This window comes from Candoia aspera, chromosome 7 (genome assembly GCF_035149785.1).
Source record: "Candoia aspera isolate rCanAsp1 chromosome 7, rCanAsp1.hap2, whole genome shotgun sequence".
Lineage (NCBI taxonomy): Eukaryota > Metazoa > Chordata > Lepidosauria > Squamata > Boidae > Candoia > Candoia aspera.
In genome coordinates, this window is record NC_086159.1 from 39,607,805 (window position 1) to 39,620,184 (window position 12,380).

The 12,380-nt window shown below is 38.5% G+C and overlaps 1 protein-coding gene across 1 annotated transcript in view; it reads left to right on the top strand.

Moving 5' to 3' along the window:
- Positions 1–3,270: 3,270 nt before the first annotated feature.
- RASSF9 (Ras association domain family member 9) overlaps positions 3,271–12,380 on the top strand; it is a 31,511-nt gene continuing 22,401 nt past the window's right edge. The window contains exon 1 of the mRNA XM_063308975.1: positions 3,271–3,662. Coding sequence (XP_063165045.1) covers positions 3,616–3,662 — 47 coding nt within the window. The 5' untranslated portion in view covers positions 3,271–3,615. The remainder of the gene's footprint in view (positions 3,663–12,380) is intronic.

Below are 12,380 nucleotides of genomic sequence, written 5' to 3' on the forward strand. Positions count from 1 at the left end.
AATCGTTCATAATGCAGCAGAAGGATTACAAGTTGAAGTTCATATACCAAAACTGGGAAATATGTCAACATCATTTTAAAAAGAAGAAAAAATGATCCAGAGCACTTTGGGAAGATAATATGGTATTACTGAGGAGCCTGGATATACTCCTATTTTAAATATACCCCACTGCTGGAGCAGAATGGTAAGGACTCATACTGGGTTATGCTTTCTTGGCTTTCTGGTAATGGAATGGGCACTAAAAGCAGTTCTGCACTATAATAATGTGTGTAAATAAACACAGGAAGGGTAAATGACTTGTGTTTCCTGGATTCATGTATATAATTAACTTTCAAAGTAAAGACTTCTTCTACACCTTTCTCAGGGGGTCTCCATGAGCTGTAACCTCTTAAACAACATGTACATGTTCCCATTCACACTTCCTGTACTCAGCTTCATGTTCAAGACCCTACTATGTCCACTGGGTCCTGAGGTATCTCTTAATTAGTAAGTGTTCAAAGAGACACAGATGTTTTCCAAAATGCAAGCTTTATGTTGCTGCTGGGTGTGTTCTTTCTATTTCTCTCACACAATGCTAACAATCTTTCAGTCACAGAATTGGAAGGGGACATTTGAGTCACTGAGCTCAGTAGGATCACCATTTCCCAGTTGAGCCCAGGAATCCACATTCAAGCATCCTAAACAGGAGACTGTCTAGCTTCTGTGTGAGCACATCCAATGAATGGGTGAATGAGCACATCCAATAAACCCACTACCTCTATAGGTAAATGTCTCCACTGTAAAGCTGTTCTCACTGTTACAGAATTCCTAACATTCAGGTAGAATTTACTTTCCTGTAATTTAAATTAATTATTCTGGGTCAAATACTTTAGAACAAAGAGATCAGGTCTTGAATTTATTCTGTGCAACTTCCTTTCCCCTGAGGTGTTTGGAGGGTCCTATCATACTCCATCAGGTATCTTTCCTCACCATGAACGTGCCCAGATTCTTATAATTTTATTAAGTTTCAAGCAAAATGCAAGCTACAGAAAAACAAAAAACTACAAAGGAAAAAAAAAGAAAAAACTAAAAAAGTGTAGAAACACAAGATATTTTTTTTTTTTTTTCAAAATTACAAAAAAAGGTGACTTCTGACTTTTAACAGCAAGGATATACAACAATTTTCCATAAATCCCTTTCTCTGTATCAAACCAAAATCACATTATTTCTATAAATTCTTCCATTGGCACATTATAAAAATCACTGAACAGTTGCTCCCCCCTTATATTAAAATAAATATATATACACACACACACATACATACACACACCTCTTAATCAACCCCCCCCCAAAGGTAACATTTATTTATTTCCTTCCTACTATTCTATACATTCCTGTCTACTATAATAAAGATCAAACTAAAAAAAAAAATGTATAAATTGTCTGCCATTGTAGTTAATACAACAATTTTAATAATCTTAATCATATTAAACCCAAAACCTCACATTTATTATTTCTTATTATACCTTAATAATCTTAATGCAAATTGTTAAAGATAAATGAAATCAACCAAACCCTAAAAGCAATCCAGATAAATATTCTTAAACCCTTATCCCAAATAAACCAGAGCATTTACATAGCCCTACCATGTGCACAAAGCCTTTTTCTTTAAAAAAAATTGAACAGCCCAACTACCCCCCTCAAAAACTCCGACTTCTCTACAGGAGACCTTCCATACATAATAACCCCTTCTTTTCCATGGCGTTCCATCAGAAGATCAATTTCACTTGTGGCTTGCAACTTGATCTCTCCCTTTAATTTCTCCAACTCGACTATCCGTTCTTCATCCGGCATTTCAAAAGAAATCTCCATTTCACTCTTAGAAGAGGCATTTCTGTCACTGATAAATTCCTCAGTTTCATCCATGACATCCCCAACCAGATGACGCATTTTAGACTTCATGTTTTCCGCAAACTCCTGAATGCTTTGCATAAAAAAAGCATTAACTGTTACTGGAAGCAGGCAATGGCAAACCACTTCAAAAACTTGCCAGGAAAACTGCAGGGACTTGTCCAGGCAGTCACCAGGAGTCAACACTGACTTGAAGGTGCATGCATACACACACACACACATCTACCTACCTACCCATTTCCCCACCCACCTGCCCACCCATCTGGCAAATTGAGACCCCATGAACAGAGAATTTAAAAAACCAACACAACAAGGGGAAAAACCTACAAATAATAATACAGTAACAACATGCTGGCAGCCTTGTTGCCCTTGTTTGCAAAATTATGACCCAAGGAACTGTCAGGAAGGCCCAACCACTTTTTCCTACTCTACAGCACAGTTTCTGGAAATGGTTTTTCTACTGACATTAGCAGTAGAAAACCTGTGATCTCATATACTCCAGCTGATTGATGGGAAAAATATGCTGTTACATAAAAGTCCAAATCACATTACTAGAGCTAGGGAAGATACTTCGCTGGTCACTGCCCCATCTTATAAACCACTCAGTCATTCTTCCAAGAAATGAAACAAGGAAATGTGGTTTAGTGGGAAAGTATGCTCTGCAATATTACCTGGTTTTGGATTAAAATTCATCCATAATTCTGCTACTGTAAAGACAATCAGATTTTTCTTTATTTATCCAGATTTATCCCTAATTATCCCTATACAGGGACTATATAGCTGGCTAATATGCTGTGCTCAGCCATGACTAGCTTTCCCATAGGTTTTTTAAATACACCACAATTGCTGTGTTCACACACATATTAAGTCATAAACCATAGTTTGTACACCAGTGACTAGCTTTACCAAACAAACCACAGTGAAGCAAGCACTGTGGTTTGTAAACTTAAACCACATTGTACCTTTGTATACCTTGTACACTAACAATGCACTACATGAATTACTGCTTCTCTGAGTCTTCTGCACTTTCTCCTGAGCTACATTTTTTCCTCCCCCATCTATTTTCCCCTTTTCCTCTGTTTCTGATGGAGAGTTCTGTAAAGCTCAAACGTTTACTTATTTATTTATTTGTTTTTCAAATTTCGATCACCGCCTATCTCTCCCAAAAAGGGGACTCTTTTTGGGAGAGATGCTAGTCCCTTTGGATTTCCGCTAAGCTCCTCGGGTCAAGAGGACCTCTCCCCGAGGTGCGAGACAAAGCGCCATCCCTTGGCTCCGAGAGGGGTAAGTGGTAGGGTCTGTCCTCTGGTTAAAGCTGCCGTGACCTTGCTGTACATTCCCAGGGAAGTTCTCTCCTGCCCACTCCAAGTCCTGGGTCTTCGCCGAGCTATGCGTGTTTCATTAGTGAAGTCAGAAAGAACGTCTAATTAAAGTCCCCCCACCCACTTCTTCCCTCGCCCTCCCTTTGTTCTTGCTTTCATTCCCTTCTCCCTGTCCTAAATGCCTCCTTCCAGCTTGCAACTGGGCAGGGCTCCAAAAGAGCAGCAGCAACAACTAGAGACAGGAGTTCAAAGTTAGCAACGAGTTGCACAACTTCTACGCTGGGTGACTATTAAGAAGCTGGAAAGGCGGCCGCGGCGGCAGCAGCAGGAGACGGCTCTGCTACTGCCCCCAGCCTAGTTCCCGAGTTTGTTTGATGTTCTTCTGCTGCCTTTGGGGCTTGCCATGGCTCCCTTTGGAAGGAATCTCTTAAAGACCCGCCACAAAAACAGGTAAGGTGAGGAATTGAAGCTCAGCTCTGGGTCTGGGCGCGCGAGGTTTTTTTCCAACTCTTTCTCAGCAAAGTGTCAGTCAGCCGGTCCTCAGTTTTATCCCAGATCTCCGCGTATTCCGAAGGGTAACAGGAGATTTTGGAAACAGATGCCTCTAAAGTGATTGTGACGGGAGGGGGCTTCTATCTTCTGTTGCCCACCTTACCTCTTCTCCGCCATTGCCTGGTAGAAGTGAGTTCCTGCATAGGAGTTTTCAAAACTTTCCAAAGTTTCTCTCCTCCTACCGCTGCATTTTTTCAAGGGGGAAAAAAAAAGCCGAGCAGGGTATAAAGTCGGGCTGTGTACGCAGCAGCACAAGCGCCTTTATTGACGTAGCCTGAGAATCGAGCACATGAAGGGATGATTACTTCTAATATGTCAGCGTGGATGAATGATTACAGAATATCCCAGGTGGGAACGAAAGTTCACAACAAAAATTAAGGCGCTGTTATTTTAAAATGTGGGTGGGATGGGGGGAGAGAGAGACTCCTGACTCTGCTGCAAACGGCGAAAACTCGTACCATCAGGATAATAAAACGGGAGTTGACTAGCAGACGGTCTGTTGCTGGCCGTACCTTGTGTCCAACCTAAACTTTTTCCCAAGTTTGTCCAAGTGTTCCCGGGAGGAGGAATCGCTTTCCAACAAGCAGTGGCTGTAAGATGTCTAGGCTGTATGGCAGTGGGGTAATATATGGGAAGGGGGAACGGGAAGAGACGCCAGGTGTATCTCTCGTCTGTCTTCCCATATTTCAGGGGGTGTCTGTTCGTTTTTTCTCCCCTAGCCCCTCCCGTGCTTGGTTCTACAGGTCTTTTCCCAATACTGAAAAGAGAAAATTGCATGCTCCGGAATTGTCTAATTATTTTTAACTGCTGATGTGGCTTTACATCTTGAAGTGTACGTTTTCTTGGAAAGAATACGATCGTGGAGAGTGGCTTTAAGAGTGATTCAGCAAAGCCCTTGAACTCGGCAGTGGGGACGGGAGAGGTTAACGTGGGGATCTCTCAGTCAGTTTGTCTCCTTGTGGTTTCTGTGATCCTGATTAGAGATTTGTTTCTGTTATAATTCAGTTGAAATGTATCGTTCTCCGCAGTGAAAACCTTCCTGTTTTCCCTAGTTAATGTATTATTATGATCATTCTCATTACGTGTGTGTGCTTTGACTTCTCTTCAGCATTGTGCAGCCGAGGCCCAAATAAAATGTAAGATAAGGTAACATTACTAGAGAGAGATATTCCAGTGACAGAGAGCTGTAGACCAAACAATAGTTTGAGATACGTTTTTTCTGCTTTATTTTGAAGGTTATGTTGGAAGTAATAATTGCTTTAGGTTACAATTGCGTATCAGTTTACACAAGCATGCATCCACATAACTGCTGAGCACACTGGGAGTTACTGCTGAGTAAACCTGTATAATTGTCAGGGTCCAAAGACTTATTCTTGGCTAGAGTTATTTGGGGTTATTTGTGAGTGGGAATTGCTCCTCTTGTTTTCCTGGGAAAGGGGTTGTGTTATTGACTGACTGATTGTTCAAATTTATATCACTGCCCATCTCCCCCAAAAAGTGGGATTCTAGGAGGTTCACAATAAAATCAGCAGTTAAAACCATAAAAAAATATAAATTGCAATATCAACAACCAGTATAAATAAAGAATATAATTAAACCCCAAAGAATTTGTCCTGAATTTAACTTATTCTTGTTGGCCGCTTTTACTCCTGTAAGCCAGCAAGCTCTGGCACAGTCATGAAGGGCAAGAAGTAGACAAAAGCATCCTTTGGTGAGCTACTATACTGGAACAAATCTGGCAATGGCATAGAGTTTGCTCCTGCTAGAAATCTGAGTTTGGTCATTCAAGAGCTGCCAAAAGAGATGGAAAATGAGTATCTTAGAACTGGAATGACAGAGGAATCATCTTGCTTTTGCTGTAGCATAACTTAATTTGGCTATGAGGATGATTTGCCTATCAGAATTGTAATTGGAATGTAGAGCATCATCATGAAATGGAGCTTTGGGGCTTTCTGATATTAGTTCTAGTGCTTAAGTACAAGGGATGCCTGGACTGTGGTATATCTGTAGCATTATAGACCCATGTTTCTCAACCTTGGCAGCGTGAAGATGTGTGAATTTCAACTCCCAGAATTCCCCAGCCAGCAGTTGGCTGAGGAATTCTGGGAGTTGAAGTCCACACATTTTCAAGTTGCCAAGGCTGAGAAACATTGTTATAGACACTTCTCAGTAATCAAGAGAAATATATGAGCCATGTTTCTAAGAGTGGGGAGCTCAGCACAGTTTCATGATTCCAGAATAACATTTGTGAAACTGTCTCAAAAATACATTTGAAATAATACAGAAAAAATTAAAAAATGTGTCTAGAGAATTGCATTTGTCAAGTCATTATCTATCCTGCTTGTTTACAAATCATCCTACTGCAACAGGCTGGTGTACAGATTCCTTTTTTCCAGATGCCTTCAGTGAAGTCAAAGGATTTATACATTCTACTAGATTTCAGTAAATACTATAGTATTTATTCTTCAGCACATGTCTGGAATTATACCAACATATGCAGAAGTCTCCTAGATCAGTTCAGAAAGTTGTCTTCATCCATTTTGTGGGTTTCAGCACTGAATAGCCACATGCTTCTGGGCAACATACAAAGGGAGCACCCTTTCCTTGTCATGTAGTAAACAGTGGGATATACCAGTAGATGATCATAGATGTTAAATTTAATTATCAAGGATTATAGAAACAGTTGTGATATTAAAAAGTGATTCTCAATTCCAGCTCTATCTTAATGGCACGCTCAATCACAAAATCACTTTTAATTTTTGGTGGCATATTTTAGAATGTGTGCTATGTAGGATGGCTGGACTGTTATATTTTGGCAGTTCTTTTATCTTAATATTCACCACCTGAGGACCCCTGAGGAATGTGGACTGAATACTGATTCAGCTGCTTTAAAAAATAAATTTTGAGTGCCATTTTTCAGTGGCTGCCAGTCTAGTGCTAAAACAATTGTGATTTTTCACATTTTGAGTATACAATTTATGGGATACCTTAGCATTCTTCAGATTACAAAGGCAAAGCAGTTTGTAATGATGTGAAGGTATAATTGGAGAAGTTTTTGGAAAGCAACATTATCAGTTACTGGAAAACAACCTGTCATGGTAGTTTTCCATTGCATCAGACAGACTGAGATTATAGTTTCCCCAGTTCACTTTCTCCAGAAGTATGTGGCATAGCCATCATGATCGATCCATCATGTCTTTGTAAAGGTATCCCTTTCCCTGAATGTGATGCTAACTATCTGGCTCTGTCTCCTTGAGACATGCTATAATTTAAATTATTCATAGATTATATTCTTCATTTTCCTGGACTAATCCATTAAGAAGGTTGGATTTTTAAGAAGGACACCTTACTTGAGAGACTTAAGCTTGAGCATTATGCTTATATGACTCTCAGGGCTACAACAGTAAGGATTGTTTCAGTTAAGGGAAGCAAATCATGTAGGAAATAAAATGGAGTGCAAGACAATCAACTACAGTTAGTTTGTTTTTAACAGCATGTGAGGAAAAAGAAATAAATTGAAAACAAACATGAAATGTCTGACTTAGCATGAAATACCATATAACTGCCTCTATTAGCATGTTCAGCCACTGAATTCTGACATATATGAAGTTATAGGAGGCCAGGAAGAAACAAGTAGTAAGTGTGAACATGTCAGGAAAACCTATGATGTACAGAAATAAATCAACCTCTCTGTTCCTGCTGAAAGCTAAAGGAACGGTCCTTCTGATGCAGCCAAGTGAAGAATTGTGCATGCTCGATAGCCATCAAGTACTGAATGCCTGTGGTGGAAAAGAATAATAATTTAAAAAAAATGCTGAAGTGGGGTGGAACCCAGAATGAAACAGGATCTCTGAATGGAGCATGACTGACTGGCTAGAACCCTGAACTGGAATCTTCAGGAAGATATTTTGCTTTATGGCTGAGGAAAATGTATCTCCCTCCTTAATTATCTATTTGAAGAAGGTAGGCAATGATTTCATTCCAGTAGAGAAAATTATATGACAAGTGGACTTGTGGATAAGCTTACATAATCCAGAGAAAGATCAAGAATTATCTTAATAGCAGCAAATAAAATATTATACATAATTCAGTGGAACTATGAAATGACATTTTCTTATGTCTACAGTACCCCCCCACCCCCAAAAAGGCCCTAAATGAAAATCCTTAACTTTGCATGTAGGGAGCATGTAGAAAAATCAGGACATGAAAATGTTTTACAAGCGCTATAGTCAGAAATAAACATTTAATAACAAAAACGAAAAAAATGGCTCATCACAAATGGGATTGGCTTACTTGAAAGCTTTAAGAGAGGAAGTAGTGCACATGTCTTCTGTAGAGAGGCATGCATGTTTCTGTTACACATGTAAGATAAGTCAATTATGGGTTTTTTTCCTTGCAAAATACCATACTCTGCAAAATTGGAGATCATTGCAGCACTCCAGCACAATTGGAGATCACTCTAGGTGGAATTCACTAGGGTCTGATTGTCCATAAAACAAATTTAATTCATCTGTGAAAAACGCAACCAAAAAGAGTGTATTTCCATAAAAGATCTAATAATAATGCATTACAGAACAAGGTCAATAGGGTATTGTGGTTGTTAATGCTTCAGAAATTATGTATTGTGGAAACCACAGATCAAGAAAGTTATATTTTAAAACGTTATGTGTTAGAAAGACCTGTGAACAGTTAGATTTGTTAAAATAATAAACTAACTGACTGGAACACTATGTTGTGAATGCAACCAGTAAAACAGGTCACATTTTACTGGTTCTCACATCCTTTGTTCTTAATTTCATATGGGAGTACTATAGGAATGTCCTCCTTTACAAACTATATGCAAAAAAAGTCAGGAAAAGCTAGTCACATGCTTCTGTCCTTCATAAATGCCCATCTAACTATTATTAGCAGTACAATACATTTTAAATTGTAGAAATCTGTGCAGATGCCTCAAACTGTCACTTTTCAAGAATGACCTGGAAGAAATATTGCTTGAATAATGGCCAGTAAATGAGTTCATTTCTTGACTAGAAGGCCACAGATGAATTTACTGTAAGTCTCATCTCTTTCATGAAATAATCAGGGACTTTTGTCCATTAACTTTAATTAATGGGAATTGCAAGAACTTGTATGTACTTTTTATGAAATGGATTGAAATTTAGTATAGCTACTGAATAACACAAAGCACTACATTAAGTGATATTGCACCATGAAATGAACAGGGTTTTTTCATCTAATTGACAATTTCATTTAAAAATTATGATTAATATGAAATCTGGATCCAGTTTTGGGTACACATCTAAATAAATTTGATTGTGGTATAGCAGGAACTAAAGGGAAAGGGGAAATCTCCCCAAAATGTTTGGATCCTCCTGTTAACTCCTTAAATTCTATTCATAACTTAAGTATTGCATTGGATGTGGAGGAGGGGGGGTGGGGGATGAAAAACTTGCCATGGTGTAAAAAAACTCATTGTAGTGTATCAGAAAGGGGAAATCTTATACAGTAATGAACTATTAAGCGGAATGCAGATTAAGCCCATATAACAATCTCTTGCTGGATTTTATCTGGGTTGGTACTGAAGTATTTTGTTTTGACAGACAACAAGAAATACTTAAATGTATATTGTGTATTGTTTTTAAATATTCTTAAGAGTTCTGGTTTTAGTGCCATTTGATTTCTGCAAGTTGCATGATCTATGTGATTCTGCACTGTATTGTACCTGATATAAACAAAAGAAATATCAGCTAGTGTACCAGCTGAAGCAGGCTGTTTTAGGCATCATTTTAATGTTTCTAGTAATTTTATAAGGATCCCAAAAATGAACTATCATGTGGCAAAACAAGAGCTAAATATTAATATATATTTTGTAGATTATGTTTTAAGTTTTATTAGATTAAAAGAAATGAAAAAAAAACAATTAAGAAAATGATTACTCTATTCTAATTCAAATTTAAATTATTGTTATTAGAAATTTTCAGGTTCTCATCAAAATAAGATATTGGGAAAACTGGTATATGCATTCTGGATCCAGCCCCTGCAGACCCAATCTGTCTGAGTTGCTTGAGAAGTTCAATAAGGATGCTTTGGTTGAATGTGGTATAGTTCTTGTAACCACATTAAATTGAATGCAGTTATAGCCTTAACATATATAAACCTTCCCTCTTGACAAGAGGGGATGAGGGCTGAGGTCAGAGTTCATAATTCCAGTTTTCTTCTGTATGGTCTTTTAATGAACACATCAAGGTCTCTTGCTTAATCTTCTTTAGCATCTGACAAGTGAACTGTAGGCCATGAGGTATTTCATTCTACAAAAAGTTGACTAGTGCATTGGAACATAATATAAGATTGCAAATTGCATATACTGTAGTTGGATTGTATGTCCTTTGTTAAAACTAACTACAAATCACCCCAACTCAGAACTGAAATCCTTCTAGATGGAATGTCAGAGAATGACAAACTCAGCTGGAGTGGGTAATCTGTATAATAAAAACAGTCTAAACTCCTGTATTACATAGTGAGGAGCTACTGTACATGATTCTGCTGTTTCTCAGTACTACTGCTGAATGTTGAAAAATTGAATCATTAGCACAGCAAACTTCCATGTGGATTTTTAAACAAGGGATCACAGGTTAAAAGGCAGCAGCTCCTTTAGGCATTAAGCAGCTAAATACATTCAGAAGATTATTATTTTCTCACAAACCATGATCATAGGCAACCAAAGTTCCATGAACACATAAGAATAATAAATACTTAAAGGTATTTTTACAGACATTATTTTAATCATCATAATATACAAACATTATAATTATACATGTTCTGCAAACATCAATTCTCACAGCTTCCTTATGAAATAGAGAGGCAACTATCAATTAATCTCAGGTTAGGGAGAAGGGACACGGTGGCGCTGCAGGTTAAACCACTGAGCTGCTGAGCTTGCCGATCGGAAGGTCAGCGGTTTGAATCCACGTGACGGGGTGAGCTCCCATTGCCAGTCCCAGCTCCTGCCAACCTAGCAGTTCGAAAACTTGCAAATGTGAGTAGATTAATAGGTACTGCTTTGGCGGGCAGGTAATGGCATTCCATTTAGTCATGCTGGCCACATGACCATGGAAGTGTCTACGGACAAACGCCGGCTCTTCGGCTTTGAAACGGAGATGAGCACCGCCCCCTAGAGTCGGACACAACTGGACTTAATGTCAAGGGAAACCTTTACCTTTACCTTTTTACATTTTAAGGCTGTTTCATTAAGATAGGACACCAAGGGTGAAATTCTGTATTTATTGGCCATAAAGTACTTCAGCAGGATTTATGAACATGTTTAAGAAATAGATGGAAGCCAAAGTGACTTCGTTCAGCAACAGAGTTATGTACCATTGGACAGCCATAGAAATGGGAATTATAAATAAGGAAACAAACAAGTCAGATAGTGAATTATATTCAGCTAGGATTCAAATTTAGATTCAAAGCTTCCTGGTTCACAGAATTTGGTTGCTAGATAAACTATTTAAATGCAGATCATGTCTTCATTCTAAGAGTCTAATTGTGGTGTCAGAATAAATATTTAAGACATTAGTCTTCATTTTTGAAAAAAAATCTAATTGAATGTTTCGTTGATGATAACTGATGTGATGCAGAGATACATCATGGGCAGGGGATATGTAAAGAGTTGGGATGTTTAAGTATAATCAGCCATTTACAGCACTTGACTTGTACTTAAGCTTGCAGAGTTTATCATATATTTTGTACATAAGTTGCATTACAACCAATTGTTTAGGGTCAGCAGTTTCCAACTCATATATTATAAAGGTCAAATACAGGGAGACAGACAAGCATTCTGTGAATATAGTTTGTCTAGAAAAAGTTGCATCTTTAGTTCAATGAGATCCTCAGTAGACAATGGGAAGATGCAAACAAACTGACCACTTTTATACCTTGATAAAGAACTGGCATTTTGTTAACTCCTATGGCTTTGTTTCTATGACCCCATAGCAAAGAAACAAGACCTTTCTACACACACCTGGGCTCTTAGTAGTGACAAGATATGATCAATATATTGTCGACTTGTTAAGATACATTTCTGTAACTCTGCTTTTGAGGTTTCCTGGTAATGCAGAACTTTAGCTAGAAGCACATACTGGGGAGCAGGGGGAAGAGAAAGAAACTGTTCTGGTATTCATTGTATGTATCTTATGCTGTAGTGTAAGCAGGTGAGAGCAGTTATCATGATACACAGATCAGCACACACAAGAGATCAGACATGGAACAGACAGCATTGGCAATAGGTCCAGAGCATCCAACACACACACACACACAATCCAAGGGACAGGAGCTGGATAATCCATGGTCAAAAGAGATGAATCTCAGCAGAAGCAGACATTGATCCAATTCTGTTTTCAACCAAAACTGGTCAGAGGGGCTGCATAGGGGTTTACTTTGCATTGACTTAGGAGCCTTAGGTTTTCTCTTGCAGTTCAGTATCTCAGCATTTCTCTGTCTTCTAGCTTTCAATTTTCCTATCTTTCAGATCTCAGGGGCTTGATAGGGGCTTGTATCAGGCTTAATTGACTATGATTCCTGGAGGCACTAAGATAGCTTTGGCACTGTTGCCTTAAA